The sequence below is a fragment of the Hemitrygon akajei genome, unplaced genomic scaffold, assembly GCF_048418815.1.
Source record: "Hemitrygon akajei unplaced genomic scaffold, sHemAka1.3 Scf000033, whole genome shotgun sequence".
Taxonomy (NCBI): domain Eukaryota; kingdom Metazoa; phylum Chordata; class Chondrichthyes; order Myliobatiformes; family Dasyatidae; genus Hemitrygon; species Hemitrygon akajei.
Window position 1 is genome coordinate 2,260,213 of NW_027331919.1, and position 19,923 is coordinate 2,280,135.

Consider the following 19,923-nt stretch of genomic DNA (forward strand, 5'->3'; position numbering starts at 1 on the left):
CCTCTCATCATCTGTTGCACCATATCAGGTCGTCTCTCATCCTCCATCGCTCCAAGGAAAAATGGCCGGGATCACTCAACTTATCCTCATAAGGCATGTTCCCGAAACCAGGGAACTTCCTTGCAAATCTCCTCTGCATTCTTTCCATCGTTTCCACATTCTTCCTGTAGTGAGGCGATCAGAACTGAACACAGTCCTCCAGGTAGCGTCTGGCCAGGGTCCTATAAATTTGCAACATTGGCTCTCGGTTTCTAAACTCAGTCTCACGATGTATGAAGGTCAATACTGTGTACGCTTTCTTAACCACAGATACAACCTGTGCAGCTGCCTTGAGTGTCCTATGGACTGGAAACGCAAGATCCCTCTGATCCAACACACTGCCAAGTGTCTTACCATTAATACCATATTCTGCCATCATATTTGACCACAAAAGTAACAGCCTTACTCTTACCTGAGTTAAATTCCATCTGCCACTTCTCGGACCAGATTTGCATCCTATGAATGTCCCGCTGTAAGCTCTGACAGACCTCATAATTAGGGGTATCTACAACTCCCCGAACCTTTGTATCATCCTCAAATTTAAGAACCACAGCTCCAGATCCCCATCCAAATCATTCATGCAATCACGTAGAGTTGAGGTCCAAGAACAGATCATCGAGGAACTCCACTGTTCACCGGCTCCCATGCAGAATATGACACGACTGCAACCTCTCTTTGCCTTCTGTGGGCAAGCCAGTTCTGGATACACAAAGCAATGTCTCCGTGGGCCACATGTCTCCTTACATGGGATACATTATCAAATGTGTAGTTAACCCACAAAAGGAGAGGTTGCAATTAATTTGCTATTGGGAAATAAACCACTCGGAGAGATTTTTGGAGATAGTGATCATAATTCTATCTCCTTTACAACAGCATTGGAGAGAGATAAGAATAGACAAGTTAGCAACTCTTTTTGTTGGAGTAAGAGGAAGTATCAGGCTATCGGAAAAGAACCTGCAATCTTTAATTGGATACAGATGTTCTCAAAGAAAAGTAGGGCAGAAATGAGCAAATGTTCAGGGGTTATTTGTGTGGAGTTCTGCATAGGTACGTTCTAATGTGACGAGGAAGTTATGGTAGGGCACAGGAACCGTGGTGTACAAAGGCTGTACAAAACCTAGTCAAGAAGAAAACAAAAGCTTACAAAAGTCTAAGAGAAATATGTAATGCTAGAGATCTGGAAGATTATGAGACTAACAGGAAGGAGTTTAAGAAGGATATTAGGAGAGCCAGAAGGGGCCATGAGAAATTCTTGGCGAGCAGGATTAAGGAAAACCCCGAGGCTTTCCTCAAGTATGTGAAGAGTAATAGGATAAGACGAGAAAGAATAGGACCTATCAAGTGTGACAGGCTGAAAATGTATATGAAACCGGAGGAAATGGCAGAAACTTAAATAATATTTTGCTTCGAGTATTCACTGTGGAGTAACGATCTGGGTGATAGTATCAATCACTTGCAGCATGTTGATATTAAGAAAGAGGGTGAGCTGGAGATTTTGGAAAGCATCAAGTTGGTAGGTCGCCGGGACCGGATGAGATGTACCCCAGGCTACTGTGGAGGCGAGGGAGGAGATTACTGAGAACCTGGCGATGATCTTTGCAACATCAAGGGGGACGGGAGAGGTTCCAGCGGATTGGAGGTTTTCGGATGTTGTTCCTTTATTCCAGAAAGGGTTCGAGATAGCTCAGGGAATTATAGACCAGTGAGTCTTAACTCAGTGGTTAGTAATTGGATGGAGAAAATCCTGAGAGGCATGATTTATTAACATGTGGAGAGATTTAATATGATTGGGAATAGTCAGCATGGTTTTGTCAAGGGCAGGCCGTGCCTTACGAACCTGATCATTTTTTTGAGGATATGACTAAACACATTGATGAAGGAAGAGCATTAGATGTAGTGTATCTAAATTTCCGCAAGGCATTTGATAAGGTACCCCATGCAAGGCTTATTCAGAAAGAAAGGAGCATTGGGAAAGTAAGGAAGTATGGAATCCAGGGAGGAAGGAGAAGTGAAGGAATGTGAGTTGGATGAGGAAATATATGGGAAGTGGAGGAAATAAAGCAGTTAAGGTCGGATAAAGAAAGAAGGTGTAGAGGAGAGAGGAAGTGGAGAGGGAAGGTGCGTGATAGAGAAGTCGTTGAGGTGGGGAAGGTGAGTGGGGCAGAGGGAGCCAGTGCCTGGCGAGGGTGGGAGAAGGAAGAGATTGATTGAGGGAAACTAAAGGAAGAGGAAGAGTGGGAGAGGGAAGGAGGAATGTGTGGTGGGAGAGAACGGGAAGCTCGGAGGTAGGATGGGAGGAAGGGTGGAGAAGGGACGGGGAAGATGGGATGAAGGAGATGAAGGCGGACATTCGGAAGGGAGGGAAATACAGAAAGCATCTGTGAGTATGTAAGCACATCTGCGTGTCCGGGTGACAGAAGTGTTGGTCGTGGAGAGAAGAAAAAGAGAGGGGAAGATGTGGGAGGGTGTGGAATAAGATAATGGGGAAGAGGAAAAAGTGGGGCAAAGGTGGACAAGAGGAGGTAGGAAAAGAGCAAGGGCTGAAGAGGGGAGGAAGATGGGATAGAAAGAGATAGAATAGGGGGAGGGAAAATAGAGAATGAAAAGGGGAGCGTGGGGGAAGCTTGTCGAAGAAGAGACACAGAATTCCACGGAATAAGGAGGGAGAGAGAGAGTGCGCCACTGGACGAGAAAGCGAGGAAAGCCTATGAAGGGACCGTGTTCCTTCCGCCCTCTTCACTGTACTTACCCCTTTTCTCGCTGCCTTCTCCCCAGTCTATCCATTGTCACCCAGATCTCTATCTCTACCCGACCCCGAATCCTCCCCTCTTTCTCCCCACTCACACTACTCTTCCCCCAACCACTCACATTTCTCACGACCACCCTCTGCAACACCCTCAATCGCTCTGCTGCCCGCACTTCCTCCCCCTGCTCTCGGTTCCTCAGTTCATCAGCTCTTCATCCCGCGTTGCTTGGTACCGGCCTAACCCACTTGTTAACACAGGCTTCCTCTGACTACGGTTGATTCCCCCTGAGCTCAGAGACGCAGAGACTCCTCGGCGGGATGGACCAGAGCGTGAGCTACATGACTGTGAAGTTCGGAAAAAATGACTCACGGTCTCTTTCCCGAGGTGAGTGCGGCAAAGAGACAGGCGACTGATCTGTTCTGCAGCTTATCCTGGTGTGTGTGATCAGGCTTATGGAGGGAGTTTCGCACTATGTCTGCCCGGGAGTGCGTGATGAGTGACTCTGTGTTTGACTCTGGGAGTGCGTGACGTGACAGTGTGGAGGGAGATTCACACTGTGTCTGAACCCGGGAGTGTGTGATGGGACGGTGTGGTGGGAGATTCACTCTGTGTCTGAACCCCGGGAGGGTGTAATGGGACGGTGTGGAGGGAGATTCACTCTGTGTCTGACCCCGGGAGTGTGTGATGGGACGGTGTGGAGGGAGATTCACTCTGTGTCTGACCCCGGGAGTGTGTGATGGGACGGTGTGGAGGGAGATTCACTCTGTGTCTGACCCCGGGATTGTGTGATGGGACGGTGTGGTGGGAGCTTCACTCTGTGTCTGAACCCCGGGAGGGTGTGATGAGACGGTTTGGAGGGAGATTCAGTCTGTGTCTGAGCCCGGGATTGTGTGATGGGACGGTGTGGTGGGAGATTCACTCTGTGTCTGAACCCCGGGAGGGTGTAATGGGACGGTGTGGAGGGAGATTCACTCTGTGTCTGACCCCGGGAGTGTGTGATGGGACGGTGTGGAGGGAGATTCACTCTGTGTCTGACCCCGGGAGTGTGTGATGGGACGGTGTGGAGGGAGATTCACTCTGTGTCTGACCCCGGGAGTGTGTGATGGGACGGTGTGGAGGGAGATTCGCTCTGTGTCTGACCCCGGGAGTGTGTGATGGGACGGTGGGGAGGGAGATTCACTCTGTGTCTGACCCCGGGAGTGTGTGATGGGACGGTGGGGAGGGTGATTCACTCTGTGTCTGACCCCGGGAGTGTGTGATGGGACGGTGTGGAGGGAGATTCACTCTGTGTCTGACCCCGGGAGTGTGTGATGGGACTGTGTGGAGGGAGATTCGCTCTGTGTCTGACCCCGGGAGTGTGTGATGGGACGGTGGGGAGGGAGATTCACTCTGTGTCTGACCCCGGGAGTGTGTGATGGGACGGTATGGAGGGAGGTTCGCTCTGTGTCTGACCCCGGGAGTGTGTGATGGGACGGTGGGGAGGGAGATTCACTCTGTGTCTGACCCCGGGAGTGTGTGATGGGACGGTGGGGAGGGAGATTCACTCTGTGTCTGACCCCGGGAGTGTGTGATGGGACGGTGTGGAGGGAGATTCACTCTGTGTCTGACCCCGGGAGTGTGTGATGGGACGGTGTGGAGGGAGATTCGCTCTGTGTCTGACCCCGGGAGTGTGTGATGGGACGGTGTGGAGGGAGATTCACTCTGTGTCTGACCCCGGGAGTGTGTGATGGGACGGTGGGGAGGGAGATTCACTCTGTGTCTGACCCCGGGAGTGTGTGATGGGACGGTGTGGAGGGAGATTCACTCTGTGTCTGACCCCGGGAGTGTGTGATGGGACGGTGTGGAGGGAGATTCACTCTGTGTCTGACCCCGGGATTGTGTGATGGGACGGTGTGGTGGGAGCTTCACTCTGTGTCTGAACCCCGGGAGGGTGTGATGAGACGGTTTATAGGGAGCCTTATTCTGTCGCTGACACTCGCTGTTTTGTCCCCAGCTGAACCTGATGTATCGTACGCGGAAGTTAATTTCAAGACCCCCTCGGCGCCCCGGGTCCGGGCTGATCGAGGTCAGTTTCATCTTTGTTGGTTTCCCCCTGTTTAGCTGATACGTCGTATCCTGTCGAGAGATCTCAGGGCAAACGTGACTACTGATTCCCTGTTTGAGCATAAGTCGGATTGAACACGTGGAAGAGATGATGCAGGGGGTGATGAGAGGGACGGTGGTGAGGCTGCTGTGAGGAGTGAGCTCCCTTGGAGGGGCGGTGAAGAAGGAGGGCCGTGGGACGGTTTCAGGAGAGTGGGCTGTGAGAAGGGTCGGTGAGGAGAGATAGCATGGCCTGTGCCGATGTGGAGCAAGCGCTGTGGGATGGGGTTGCGGAGGTGAGTGAGCGCCGTGTTGGTGTGGTGAGGAGGGAACGCGGTATAAATCCATAACCGCTCTCTCACTGTTCTTAACTCCACTCATCTACTTTCTTTCCACTTCTTTCCCCTTCCGCACCTCCTCACACCCTCTCCGCTCTTCCTCTTCCCCTGCTCCGTCTCCCCGTTTCCCCCACTGTCTCCCACTGTCACGTTCTCTTCGCCCTCTCTCATTGCTCTCTCTCCGTCGCGTCTCTCATCTATCACAGTCACCGTCTCTACCACTTTCGGTCTTCCCATGGCGCTCTTTCCCTCTCTCTCTTTCACCACTGTCTCATCTTTCCCAGTTCGCCCCTACCGGTCTTCCAACCTCCCTCTCTTCCGAAATGTGCCCCTCAACACCCGTCAAGCCCTCTCCTCCTCTCTATCCACGGCTGTCTTCCTTTCCCCGACGCTTCTCCCCTCGTACTTCTCTCTCTCTCAAATTATCTTCTCTCTTCCCCATCCCTCTCCCACTTTTTCCTCCCCTCACTCTCCATTCTCAATACCACTCTCTTTCGCCCTCACTCACACCTCTCCCTGACCTCTCACTGTTCCCTACTCTCTCCCCTGTACCCCCGTCTCCGCCTCTCTCACCCCGTTCTCCCTCACCATTCTTTCTGTTACATCCTCCCCCCGTCGCCCCTGTCGCTACCTCCCCCTCTCTGCCCATCGCCTTCCTCTGCTTCTCCTGTATCTCTCCTCTCTCTACCCCTCTCCCTCATCCTTTGTCTCTTCTCAAACCCCTCCCTCTTTTCTCTCTTCCCGACACCCTACTCCATTCTCTACCGCTCTCACTCTCTCACTTATCTGCTCTCGCTCTCTCTCCCAGACGGTCTGAACTCCACCTACTCAGATCTGAACTTTCGGAGAAAGGAACCCTGCATCGATGAGAGCGAATGTCCTCGCATTGCCCAGGGACCCGGCAGGTTGTCAACCATTACACAAACAGGTCAGAGTTCACAGCGCAGACGTCAATCTGGATGGGTCACGTGCCATACTCCCAAGTGTCCAAGTTTCTAATGCATCTGCCTTGAACACTTCCTCTGTCAGCTCGTCCCATGGGCTGACCACAGTCTGGGTAAAGAAAGCTTGTCACTCAGGCCATCCACTATCTCCCTCCCTCCTCCATCTTCCACACTCCGGATCTCCCCCTCCCCCCCCTCTCTCACTGCTCCTTTCTTACTCCGTCTCGCCCTCCATTCCTCTCTTCATTCTCCCGGAGTGATCTACCATCTGGGATCTTGTGACAGTATTTGTTAAAGTCTGTGTACATTTCTCCAACCAATCAGGACAAACAGGTCCTCCGCAATCAAATCGGTCAGTCTAATTTCACTGGCCCCAACCCTCTTATAGGAAGTCCCCATCTATCACTTCTGGTACACTGCCCTAATCAGCCATCCTGATTTCTTACTCCAAAGATGGAAATCTCACTTGTTCTCTCTGTGGACACTGTCTACATTTCCTGCTGTCTCCGTGAAACAGCCAGTATAACCCTAGACCCCGACCCAACCCAGCCGGACACCGTCCCATCGGATACAAAGATACGAAAGCACGTCCCACCAGTCCCAAGGACGGCTTCGGCCCCGTTTTTATCGGATTATCGAAACACCTCCCCCCCCCCCCCCACCCAGGACTGTGTGGAGGGAGCTTCACTCTGTGTCTGACCCCAGTGTCTGACCCCATGGATTGTGCATTGGGACGGTGCGGAGAGAGCTTCACTCTTTGCCTCACCCCGGGAGTGTGTGATGGGACAGTGTGAAGGGAGATTCACTCTGTGTCTAACCCCGGGAGTGTGTGATGGGACGGTGTGGAGGGAGATTCACTCTGTGTCTGACCCCGGGAGTGTCTGAAGGGACGGTGTGGAGGGAGATTCACTCTGTGTCTGACCCCGGGAGTGTGTGATGGGACAGTGTGAAGGGAGATTCACTCTGTGTCTGACACCAGAAGAGTGTGATGGGACGGTGTGGAGGGAGATTCACTCTGTGTCTGACCCCGGGAGTGTGTGATGGGACGGTGCGGAGGGAGATTCACCCGGTGTCTGACACCAGGAGAATGTGATGGAACAGTGCACTGGGAGCTTCACTCTGTGTCTGACCCTCAATCAGAACAATCTTCTGTTCCCAGCTGAATCTGATGTATCGTATGCGGAAGTTAATTTCAAGGCCCCCTCGGCGCCCCGGGTCCGAAAATATCGAGGATAGTTTCATCTTTTTCAGTTTGTTCCTGTTTAGGTGACGTGTCCAATCCTGTCGAGAGATTTCAGTGTAAAAGTACAGTTGACCCTAATGATTCCCTGTTTGAGAATAACACGGAGGTAACGCGTGGGAGATGCGAAGAGGGGGGAGCTCTCTTTGATGGTCCGTACGGACCGTTGCGCCCGAGAGGTAGAGTTCTAGGATGGAGTGCGCAGGGAGTGCTGTGGGAAGATGGCATGGTATGGGGCGTGTGGAGGAAGGGGCAATGAGGAGCAAGTGGTGTGGGGCAGGGGTGGTGGAGCTGAGTTAGCTCCGTGTCAGTGTGTTGAGAAGGGAGGACTGTTGATGACGCTGAGAAGGAGCGCGGTATAAAACCTTAACCCCTCTCTCCCTTTTCTAACCCCACTCTCTTTTCCCTCTTTCACCTTCTCTCACCCCGTCTCCTTTCTCGCTCCCTCCCCGTCCCTCCATCACACTATTTCCCCTACTGTCTCCCACTGTCCCGTTCTCTTCGCCCTCTCTCATTGCCCCCTCTCTCTCCCGTCTCTCTTCTATACTGTCACCGTCTTTACCACTCTCGATCTCCTTCTCGCACTCTATCGCGCTCTCTCTGCTCACTCTTATACCACCGTCAACACCGTCCGTTCTTCCGACCTCTCTCTGTCCCTGTTTTCCGCTCATCTCCCCTCCACGCCTTTTCTTTCTCTATATCCACCGCTCTCTCCCTTTTCTAACCGCACTCACTTTTCTCTTGTTCTCGCTACCACATCTTTTTCCCAAATCTCTCTTCATTCACCCTGCCTGCGCCCTTCGTGGTTTTACACAACTCTGTAAGGTCACCCCTGCGCTCCAAGGAATGAAGTCCCGACCTGCCCGACCTCTCTCCATGCCTCACTGTCCCGAGTCCAACATAATCGTAAATCTTCCAGCACAGTGGCCTTTCCTACATCAGGGCGACCAACACTGAACAAGAGCGGCGTCACTGTACATCTGCAACGTGACCTCCCGACTCCTGTACCATCATCTTCCAGAGCAGTGTATCATCTGAGACCTTGCTAATGTCCAGGTAGATTACATCTACTCCCCGTGCATGATCTGTCCTTCCCGCTCATATTAGCCCGACAACTCTCTCTGCTTCTCAGGCCATCTAGTATCTCTCTCCCTCCTCCAACTTCCACCTTCCGGATCTCCCCCCTCCCTCACCCTCTCACCGCTCATTTCGTTCTCCGTCTCTCTCTCCCTTCCTCTCTTCCATCTCCCAGAGTGATCTACTATCTGGGACTTTGTGACAGTATTTGTTAAAGTCAGTGTATATGTTATCAACCAATCAGAACAAACGGGTCCTCCGCAATCAAATCGGTCAGTCTAATCTCCCCTGGCCCCACCCCCTTATACAGAGCAGCCCAACAATAGCTCATTTAATTCCCTATCCATCACGTCTAGTACACTGCCCTAATCAGCCGTCCTGCTGTCTTACTCCAAAGATGGAAATCTGACATGTTCTTTCCGTGGACACGGTCTACACTTCCTGCTGCCTCGGTGAAGCAGCCAGCATAACCATAGACCCCCACTCAACCCAGCCGCACTCCCTCCCATCGGGGAGAAAGGTACGAAAGCACGTCCCACCAGTCTCAAGGAAGGCTTCTTCCCCGCTTTTAGCCATCCACGTGTCCCATGAAAGGCCCTATCAGTTCCTCCTCCACTACCGCCACCTGCAGCCTATTCCATGCATTCACCACTCTCTGAGTAAAATGACAACAACGTCCTACTGACATCACCTTTGTACCAAGCAGCTTAAAGCATGGTCTCTCGTGCGAGCCACTTCAGTCCTGCGACAAAACCTCTGACTATCCACACGATCAATGCCTCTCATTATCTTCTACACCTCTATCAGATCACCTCCCATCCTTCGTCGCTCCAAGGAGAAAAGGCCGAGTTCACTCAAACTATTCTCATAAGGCATGCTCACAAATCCAGTAAACATTCTTGTCAATCTCCTCTGTACACTTTCCATGGATTGCAGGCCTTTCCTATAGTGAGGTGACCAGAAAAGAGCGCAGTACTCCAAGTGGGGTCTGACCAGGGTCCTATATAGCTGCAACATTACCTCTCAGCTCCTAAATTCAATTCCACGATTGATGATGGCCAATACACCATCCGCCTTCTTAACCGCAGAATCAATCTGCGCAGCTGCTTTGAGCTCGGACTCTAAGATGCCTTTGATTCGCCACACTACCAAGTGTCTCACCATTAATGCTATAGTCTGCCATCGTATTTGACTGATAAAAAATAACAGCTTCACACTTTACTGGGTTCAAATCCATCTGCCACTTCATTAGCCCAGTTTTGAATCCTATCAATGTCCCGCCGTAACCTCTAACAGCCCTCCAACTATCCACAACACCCCCAAACATTGTATCATCAGCAAACCTACGAAACCATTCCCCCACATCTTCATTCAGTTCATTTATAAAAGTCACGAAAAATAAGGGCCCCAAAACAGATCCCTCATGCACTCCACTGGTGACCGACTTCTGTGCAGAATATGACCCGTCTACAATCACTCTTTGCCTTCTGTGGGCAAGCCAGTTGTTGATCCACAAAGCAATATCCGCTTGGATCCCATTCCTCCTTAGTTTCTCAGTAATCCTTGCATGGAGTATCTTATAAAACGCTTTGCTGAAATCCATATACACTACATCCACTGTTCTTCCTTAATCACCTTCTTCTTCCTTTAGTCACATCCCCACAAGAATTCAATCTGTCTCGTAAGGCACGATCTGCCCTTCACAAAGCCATACTGACAACTTCTAAACATATTATACCTCTCCAAATGTTCATAAATCCTGCCTCTCACGATCTTCTCCATCAACTTACCAACCGCTGAGGTAAGACTTTCTGGTCTATAATTTCCTGGGCAATGTCTTCTCACTTTCTTTAATAAAGGAACAACATCCGCAATCATTCGGAGCTTCTTACGTTTCCACTGATGATGCAAAGATCATCGCCAGAGCCTCAGCAATCTCTTCCCTCGCCTCCCACAGTAGCCTGGGGTGTATTTCGTCCAGTACCGGCGACCTATCCAGTTTGATGCTTTCCAAAAGCTCCATTACATCCTCTTTCTTAACATCTACATGTTCAGGCTTTTCAGTCTGTTGCAAGTCATCACTGCAGTCACGAAGATACTGAAGTAAGGTATTCATTAAATGGCTCCTATTGTCTTAATAAATATTTATTGTGATCTTATGATCACATGGTATCTCCACAGCTGCGCAAGAACGGGAGTCGAAAGTGAAGATCGGAAATAGACCGTACCGTCTGATCTGCCTACTCTGCCTAGTTACAGCCGCCCTAATCGTGATTGTGGTCGGACTCTCGATCCATGGTGAGTGGAATGGGCTCCCGGTGGAGTCAGACCGTAAATAAAGAGAGTGGAATATATTGAGATTGTAAAACACAACAGTGAAACCAAAACCCCCCCTTACCGTAACACCGATGGAAGAAGGCAGCAGACATGAGGATCATACGAGTCTATTGAGGAAAATGGGGCAGTAAGAAAAGAGATGAAGAAGGGGTTGTGGTCAGAAAGAAGGGAGCAAGAGAATTCCTTGGCGAGTAGGGTAAAGGAAAACCCCAAGGCATTCTTCAATTATGTGAAGAACAAAAGGATGATAGGAGTGAAGGTAGGACCGATTAGAGATAAAAGTGGGAAGATGTGTCTGGAGGCTGTTGAAGTGAGCGAGGTCCTCAATGAATACTTCTCTTCGGTATTCACCACTGAGAGGGAGCTTGATGACGGTGAGGACAATATGAGGGTGTTCGATGTTCTGGAGTATGCTGATATTAACGGAGAGGAGGTGTTGGACTTCTTAAAATACATTACGACGGATAAGTCCCCGGTGCCTGATGAAATATTCCCCAGGCCTGCTCCACGAGGGGAAAGAAGAGATTGTTGAGACTCTAGCTAGGATCGTTATGTCCTCGTTGTCCACGGGAATGGTATGGTAGGATTGGAGGGAGGCGAATATTGTCCTTTTGTTCAAATAAGTTAGTAGGGATAGTCCGAGTAATTATAGCCCAGTGGCCTTATGTCTATTTTGAGAAAGCTGTTGGAAACGATTCATCGAGATAGAATCTATGGACATTTAGAGAATCATGGTCTGATCAGGGACAGTCAGCATGACTTTGTGAAGGACAGATCGTATCTAACAAGCCTGATAGAACCCTTTGAGGAGGTGGTAGACAGACTGACTGACATACGTTATTGATCACGAGGGAAATTGGGTTTCGTTATAGCCGCACCAACCAAGAAATGTGAAGAAATAAGCAATATACAACAATAACTAATTAAATAATAAGTTAATCATGCCAAGTGGAAGTAAGCCCAGGACCAGCCTATTGGCTCAGGGTGTCTGACACTCCGAGGGATGAGTTGTAAAGTTTGATCGCCGCAAGTAGGATTGACTTCCTATGACGCTGAGTTTTACATCTCGGTGGAATGAGTCTCTGGCTGAATGTACTCCTGTGCCTAACCAGTACATTGTGGTGTGGATGTAAGACATTGTCCAAGAGGGCATGCAACTTGGACGGCATCCACTTTTCAGACACCACCGACAGAGAGTCCAGTTCCACCCCCACAACATCACCGGCCTTACGAATGAGTTCGTTGATTCTGTTGGTGTCTGCTACCCTCAGCCTGCTGCCCCAGCACACAACAGGAAACATGATAGCACTGGCCACCACAGCCTCGTAGAACATCCTCAGCATCGTCCGGAAGATGTTAAAGGACCTCAGTCTCCACAGGAAATAGAGACTTCTCTGCCCCTTCTTGTAGACAGCCTCAGTGTTTCGTGACCAGTCCCGTTTATTGTCCATTCGTATCCACAGGTATTTGTAATCCTCCACAATTTCCACATTGACCCCTTGGATGGAAACAGGGGTCACCGCTGCTTTAGCCCTCCTCAGGTCCACCACCAGCCCCTTAGCCTTTTTGATAAGTCAGATAGATGGGGGTAATGCAGTGGATGTGATATACATGGAATTTAGTAAGGCATTTGACAACGTTCCGCACGGGAGAGCTTATTTAGAAAGTCAGAAGGCATGGGATCCAGGGAAGCTTGACAGGGTGGATTTACAATTGGCTTGCCTGGAGAAAGCAGAGTGTCGTGATTGAGGGAGTACACTCGGATTGGAGGGCCGTGACTAGTGGTGTTCCTCAAGGATAGGTTCTAGTACCTCTGCTTTTCGTGATTTTACTAACGACATGGACGTTGGTGTAGAAAGGTGGGTTGGCAAGTTTGGAGAAGACACAAAGTTTAGTGGTCTTGTGGATAGTGTTGAGGATTATCGAAAATTTCAGAGAGACATTGATAGGATGCAGTTGTGGGCTGAGAAGTGGCAGATGGAATTCAACCCGGAGAAGTGTGAGGTGGTACACTTTGGAAGGACAAACTCCAAGGCAGAGTACAAAGTAAATGGCAACATACTTGGTAGTGTTGAGGAGCAGAGGGATATGGGGGTGCATGTCGACAGATCCCTGAAAGTTGCCTCACAGGTAGATTGGGTAGTTAAGAAAGCTTATGGGGTTTTAGCTTCAATAGTCGCGGGATAGATTTTAAGAGACGCGATGTAATGATGCAACTCTATAAAACTCCAGTTGGGACACATTTGGAGTACTGTGACCAGTTCTGGTCGCCTCACTATAGGAAGGATGTGGAAGCATTGGAAAGGGTACAGAGGATATTTACTAGGATGCTGCCTGGTTTAGAGAGTATGGATTATGATCAGAGATTAAGGGAGCTAGGGCTTTACTCATTGGAGAGAAGGAGGAGAAGAGGAGACATGATAAAGGTGTACAGGATATTAAGAGGAATAGAGTGGACAGCCAGCGCCTCTTCCCCAGGGCCCCACTGCTCAGTACAAGAGGACATGGCTTTAAGGTGAGGGGAGGGAAATTCAAGGGGGATACTAGAGGAAGCGTTTTTTACTCGGAGAGCGGTTAGTGTGTAATGCACTTCCTGAGTCAGTGGTGGTGGCACTGGTGATATTTAATAGCCTACTAGACAGGTATATGGAGGATTTTAAAGTGGTGGGTTATATGGGAGGCAGCGTTTAAATGGTCGGCACAACATTGTGGTCCGAAGGGCCTGAACAGTGCTGTACTATTCTATGTTCTATAACACGGACGCACCCGAAAAGCCATTCACCGTAACATCAACAATGTTGTTACCGTTGCACAGTCACGACCTTCAACGAGACACAGATACATTCCTGACCGCAACACAGACACGACCATCGCCGTGACACAAATATGACGCAGACCCCCATTGTAACATCAACAAAACCTTCACCAGGACATTGATATACCCCTCAGGGTGACACAGACACGCCCCGCAAGGTGGCGCCGACGCCTCTCACTGTGCCACCAGCACATCCTTCACTGTGACACCCTTCACCGTGACACTGACACTCTCTGTGACCCGTTCGGTAGCGTGACGCTAAACGCTAAACATCCTTCACCATCTCTCTCAGTATCACAGATTCGTCAGTCTAAGATCACCTCCGACCGAAACTGCCATGAGATAAACTCAAGCGTTGAATCCGAGGCTTCTCCGGTCAAATTTAATCTGACCGATCACCAGTTCACTGAGATGGAAAAGAAATACAGATCTGTCAACGAAACCAAGGCTCAAATCTGTGAATTGTTGACCAGCAGAAGAGGTGAGGCATCATCCCCCTCTTTCAGCCGCTCGTCATCACAGGGCAGGCATGGAGAGAGGAAGCGTCACTCTGTGTGTGACATCGGGAGTGTGTGAAGAGATGGTATTGGAGATGATTCACTCTGTGTTTGATCCGGCATGTGTGATTGGACTGCGTGGAGGGAGTTTCCCTCTGTCACTGAATCCAGAAGAGTGTGATGGGACGTGAAGGTGGATTCACTCTGTGTCTGACCACAGGATTGTGAGCCGTAACATTTCAGCTTCACTCTATGTCTCACTCCGGGAATGTCTGATGGGACAATATGGATCCAGCTTCACTCTGCGTCTGACAGCGGGATTGTGTGACGGGACAGTGCCCAGAGAGATTCACCCCATGCCTGACCCCTGAAGTGTGTTATGGCAACGTGGAGAGAGCGTTTCACTCTGAGGCGGGAGTGTTCGACGAGACGGCACAGCGGGGGCTTCACTGTATGTGTGAATCCCAGAGTGAGGGATGGGACGGAACAGAGGAAGCATCACTCTGTGTCTGAATCCGGGAGTGTGTAATGGGACAGGGTGGAAGGAGCTTCACTCTATGTCTGATTCCCGGAGTAATGGGATCGTGGAGAGAGAACATCTGTGTCTGACTCCTTGACCGTGCGAGGGGGACAGTGCAGAGGGGCGTTCATTCGATGTGACACCGGATTGTGTGATTGGATGTTGTGGAGCGAGTCTGAACCCGTCAGTGTGCTATGGGAGAGTGTGGGCGTTACTTGGCTTTGTGAGTGACCACAGCTGAGCGTGATGGGACGGTTGAGAGAGAGCTTCACTCTGTGACTCGCCAGGAGGTTTGTGATGTACGGAAGACGTAATGAGGGAGATTTACCCTGAGTTAGGTTCGTGAGTGTTTGATTTGACAGTGTGGAGGCAGCTTACCTCTGTTTCTGACCCCGGGAGTGTGTGCTTGGACGGTGTGTAGGGAGCTTCGCTCGTTTTCTGACCCCTGAGTTATTTGGTGTTACTGGGCAGAAGGAGCATCATACTCTTTCTGACAACGGGAGTATGCAAAGACAGGATGGTGCAGAGAGTGTTTCAATTCCAATCTAACCATGGGGAGGATGTGTTGGGGAAGTGTGGAGGGATGCTCACTCTGTGTTTATCGGCAAGACTGCGTGATGGGAGAGCATGCAGTGAGCTTCATTCCATGTTTGACCCAAGGAGTGTTTGATAGCGTGGTGGAGTGAATGATTCAGTCTGAGGCTGACACCGATCGTGTGTGATGGGAGAGTGTGGAAGGAGAATCACTCTGTGTCTGACACTGGGAGAGTATAATGAGTCCGTGAGACAAGAGCTTCATTCTTCGTCTGCTCCAAGAATGTGTGACGTGACATTGTGGATGGAACCCAAATTTGTGTCTGACCCATCAGGAAGTGTGTGATTGAACGGTCTGCAGGGACCTTCACTCTATAACTGACTCCGGGTGCCTGTGATGGGACGGTGTGAAGGGAGACTCACTCTGTGTCTGACCCCGGGAGTGTGTGATGGGACGGAGTCGGGGGAGATTCACTCTGTGTCTGACCCTGGGAGTGTGTGGTGGGAAAGTGTGGAGGGAGGTTCACTCTGTATCTAATCTCGGGAGTGTGTGAAGGGGCGGTGTGGAGGGAGATTCACTCTGTGTCTGAATCTGGGAGTGTGTGAGGGGTCGGCGAGGAGGAAGATTCGTAAGAGCGTGTGGTTGTACAGTGAGCAGCGTGCAGTCTGGACCCATGAGTGTGTGATGGGGCCGAGAATGAGTCTGTGTCTGACCCCGGGAATGAGCATGATGTAATAATGTCAGGGAGTTCCACTCTATGTTTACTCCTGGATTCTGTGATTGGACAGTGCTAAAGCAGAGTCCCTCAGTGTCTGGCAACGGGTTGCGTGATTGGATAGTACTGAGGGAGCTAATTCATGTCTCACCCCGGGAGAGTGTGACGGGACGGTAGGGATTGAAATTCTATTTGAGTCTCTCCCTCACAATCTCTGTGATAGGATTGTCGAAAGGAGCTTGTAACTGACTCCTGAAGTTAGGGATGGGGCGGAGTTGAGGGAGCTACACCTGGTGACGGGTCCCGCGAACGTGTAATTGGATGCCGTGGCAAGAGTTTCAATTTGAGTCTGACAGCAGGAGCGTGTGACGGGACGGTGTGAACGAGCTTCAGTTTGATTCTGACGACGAGAATGCGTGAGAGAAGGGTGTGAGGGTAGTTTGTATTTGACCCCGGGAACGTATAATGGGGCATTTTCGGGGGAGTCTCACTCTGTGACTGACCCCGGGAGTGTGTAATGGTACAGTGTGGAGTGAGCTTTACTCTGTGTCTGACACAGTGTGTTTGCGATGGGATGCTATGCAGGGAGCATCACTCTGTGTCTCACCCCAGGAATGAGCATTGGGAGAGTGAGGAGGGAACTTCACTCTGTCTTTTACCGGAAGTATCTGATGGAACAGTGTAATACGGAGCTCACACTGGGTGAAACCCCTGGGAGTGTGATGGGACTGTATGGAGGGAGTGTCACTCTGCGTCTGACCTCTGTCGACTGTGACAGGATGATGTGGAAGGAGCTTCACTCTGTGACTGACACAGTGTGCGTGTGATGGAATGCTATGGAAGGAGTATCACTTATATCTGACGACTGGATTTTGTACGTGACGGTGTGGAGGGAGTTTTAGTCTCTGTGTCTGACCCCGGGAGTGTGTGATGGGACGGTGTGGAGGGAGATTCACTCTGTGTCTGACCCCGGGAGTGTGTGATGGGACGGTGTGGAGGGAGATTCACTCTGTGTCTGACCCCGGGAGTGTGTGATGGGACGGTGTGGAGGGAGATTCACTCTGTGTCTGACCCCGGGAGTGTGTGATGGGACGGTGTGGAGGGAGATTCACTCTGTGTCTGACCACGGGTGTATGTGATGGGACGGTGAGAAGGGACCTTCACTCTGTATCTATCCCCAGGAGTGTGCGATGGGGCAGTGTAGAGGGAGCTTCACTCTGTGTCTGAATCCGGGGGTGCGTGATAGGACTGTGTGGAGGAAGATTCACTCTGTGTCCGACCCCGGGAGTGTGTGATGAGACGGTGTGGAGGGAGCTTCAGTCTGTGTCTGACCCCGGGATTGTGTGATGGGTCGGTGTCTGTCTCCCGGCGGATTCACGGCTACTTGTTTGGAAATTCCAGAGCCAATTTGTGAAGGGACCGGTGGGGAGGGTGTTTCATTCTGTACTTGACCAGTTGAGTGTGATGGGTCGGTGAGGATGGATCCTCTTTCGGAGTCTGACACGCAATGGATGTAATGGACGGTACGCAGGGAGATTCACTGTTTCTTTTTTCCCAATTTCCAGCGCAAGCGTTTTCCCAGAACTGGATCAGAAATGAAGGCCCGTGTTATTTTATATCCACGGTTAAAACTTCCTACGATGAAGCGAAGCAGAATTGTTCGAAATCTGATTCTAAACTTCTTGAAATAAATTCAGCAGAAGAAGAGGTACGTGTCAGATCGACGGAATATCTATCCACACCAGAGGGAAGCTCCCTCCACTCCGTTGGATCTCACACTTCCGTGGTCAGACACAGAGTGAAGCTCCCTCTTTCTCGTCCCAGCACAGACTCCTGCTGTCCGAAACTGAGTGAATCTCCTTCACACCGTTCCATCACACATGTCCGGGGTCAAACACTTAGTGAGGCCCCCTCCACACCGGCACATCATACAGTCCCCGGGTTCAGACACAGAGTGAATCTCCCTGCACACCGTCACATCATACAGTCCCGGGTTCAGACACAGAGTGAGGCTCCTTCCACATCGTGCCATTCACATTCTCGCGTGGTGAGTCACAGTATTAAGCTCGTTCAAAACCATCAATTAACACTCTCCCGGGTTCAGTCATAAACGGACGCAAAGTAAATATCTTTGGAATTCAATCATTAATGATAGCAATTTAATTTCACAGAATTTTGTTGCCAAAGCTATCCGCGACGAAGGCATTTCACACTGGATTGGAAAATGCAAAGACAGGTGAGATTTTGGATCTTGCAAGTTTCTGAGAAGAAAGTGGGTCGTCGGATTGATACAGGCTGCCAGAAGCGAGTGGGCAGTGGATTGATTTTGGGGACTGATACAGGCTGCGAGAAGGTTGTGTGTAGTGAGATTAGTTTGTGGTCAGACACGGTTTGCTAAAGGGAGTGGACATTGGTATGAGTTTGCGGACTGACAAGGGCTGTGGGGAGAGAATGGGCAATCGGGGACTTTTGGAGATAGAGAAAGTTCTGCGGTGAGTGAATGGGCAATTTGATTTGTTTGAGGATCGACGAGGGCTGTTGGTACAGAGTGTGCAGTAAAATTAATAGAAACATATAACTACATAACAATTACAGCACGGAAATAGTCCATCTCGGCCCTTCTAGTCCGTGCCGAACGCTTACTCTCACCTACTCCCATCTAACTGCACTCAGCCCATAACCCTCCATTCCTTTCCTATCCATATGCCTATCCATTTGTTTAATGACAAAATGGAACCCAAATCATACCGCCGTCACCTGACCTACCTCATTCCCTAACAGGAGATCCAGCACTGCCCTTTCTCTAGTTGGCACCTCTATGCATTGCTGCAAAAAACTATACTGCATAGATTCTACAAACTCCAAACCATCCAGCACTTTTACAGAATTGGCTTCCCAGTCCATGTGTGGAAGATTAAAATCTCCCACAATCACAACCTTGTGCTTACTACAAATATCTGCTATCTCCTTACAAATTTGCTCCTCCAATTCTCGCTCCCCATTAGGTGGTCTAGAATTTTTACTACACCTTTCACATTCCTCAATTCGCACGAAATAACCTCCCTAAACGAGCCCACTAATCTATCCTGTATTACCACCGCTGTAATATTTTCTCTGACAAATAATGCAAGACACCCCCTCTTACCCCTCCGATTCTATCAGAACTGATAGAAAAATATGGAGTTAGTTCTCGTGCGTTCATAGATGAGATTGCGCAGTGGAGGAAGATGTCCCATTGCATCTCTTCATCATAGAAATCAACGAAAACTTAGTTGCCAATCACACCCCTCCTGCAACCATGATTCACTAATTGCGAAAACATCATAGTTCCAGGTATCAATCCATGCTCTCTCATCCACATTTCTTACAATGCTCCTAGCATTAAAATTGATACATTGAAAAAACTCTCCACCTCTTCCTCTATGTTTATCCCTAACGGTACAAACAACTTTAGATAGATAGATAGATAGATAGATAGATAGATAGATAGATAGATAGATAGATAGATAGATAGATAGATAGATAGATAGATACTTTATTCATCCCCATGGGGAAATTCAACTTTTTTTTTCCAATGTCCCATACACTTGTTGTAGCAAAACTAATTATATACAATACTTAACTCAGTAAAAATATGATATGCATCTAAATCACTATCTCAAAAAGCATTAATAATAACTTTTAAAAAGTTCTTAAGTCCTGGCAGTTGAATTGCAAAGCCTAATGGCATTGGGGAGTATTGACCTCTTCATCCTGTCTGAGGAGCATTGCATCGATAGCAACCTGTCGCTGAAACTGCTTCTCTGTCTCTGGATGGTGCTATGTAGAGGATGTTCAGAGTTTTCCATAATTGATCGTAGCCTACTCAGCGCCCTTCGCTCAGCTACCGATGTTAAACTCTCCAGCACTTTGCCCACGACAGAGCCCGCCTTCCTTACCAGCTTATTAAGACGTGAGGCGTCCCTCTTCTTAATGCTTCCACCCCAAAACGCCACCAGAAAGAAGAGGGCGCTCTCCACAACTGACCTATAGAACAT

General features: G+C 49.8%; 1 protein-coding gene across 1 annotated transcript in view; it reads left to right on the top strand.

Annotated features, from left to right (window-relative positions):
- LOC140719877 (oxidized low-density lipoprotein receptor 1-like) overlaps window positions 1-19,923 on the top strand; it is a 56,904-nt gene that overhangs the window by 16,141 nt on the left and 20,840 nt on the right. Inside the window, exons 3-9 of the mRNA XM_073034802.1 lie at window positions 3,044-3,170; window positions 4,780-4,851; window positions 6,015-6,134; window positions 10,649-10,765; window positions 13,912-14,100; window positions 17,452-17,594; window positions 18,058-18,122. Of these exons, the coding sequence (XP_072890903.1) occupies window positions 3,104-3,170; window positions 4,780-4,851; window positions 6,015-6,134; window positions 10,649-10,765; window positions 13,912-14,100; window positions 17,452-17,594; window positions 18,058-18,122 (773 nt within the window). The 5' untranslated portion in view covers window positions 3,044-3,103. The remainder of the gene's footprint in view (window positions 1-3,043; window positions 3,171-4,779; window positions 4,852-6,014; window positions 6,135-10,648; window positions 10,766-13,911; window positions 14,101-17,451; window positions 17,595-18,057; window positions 18,123-19,923) is intronic.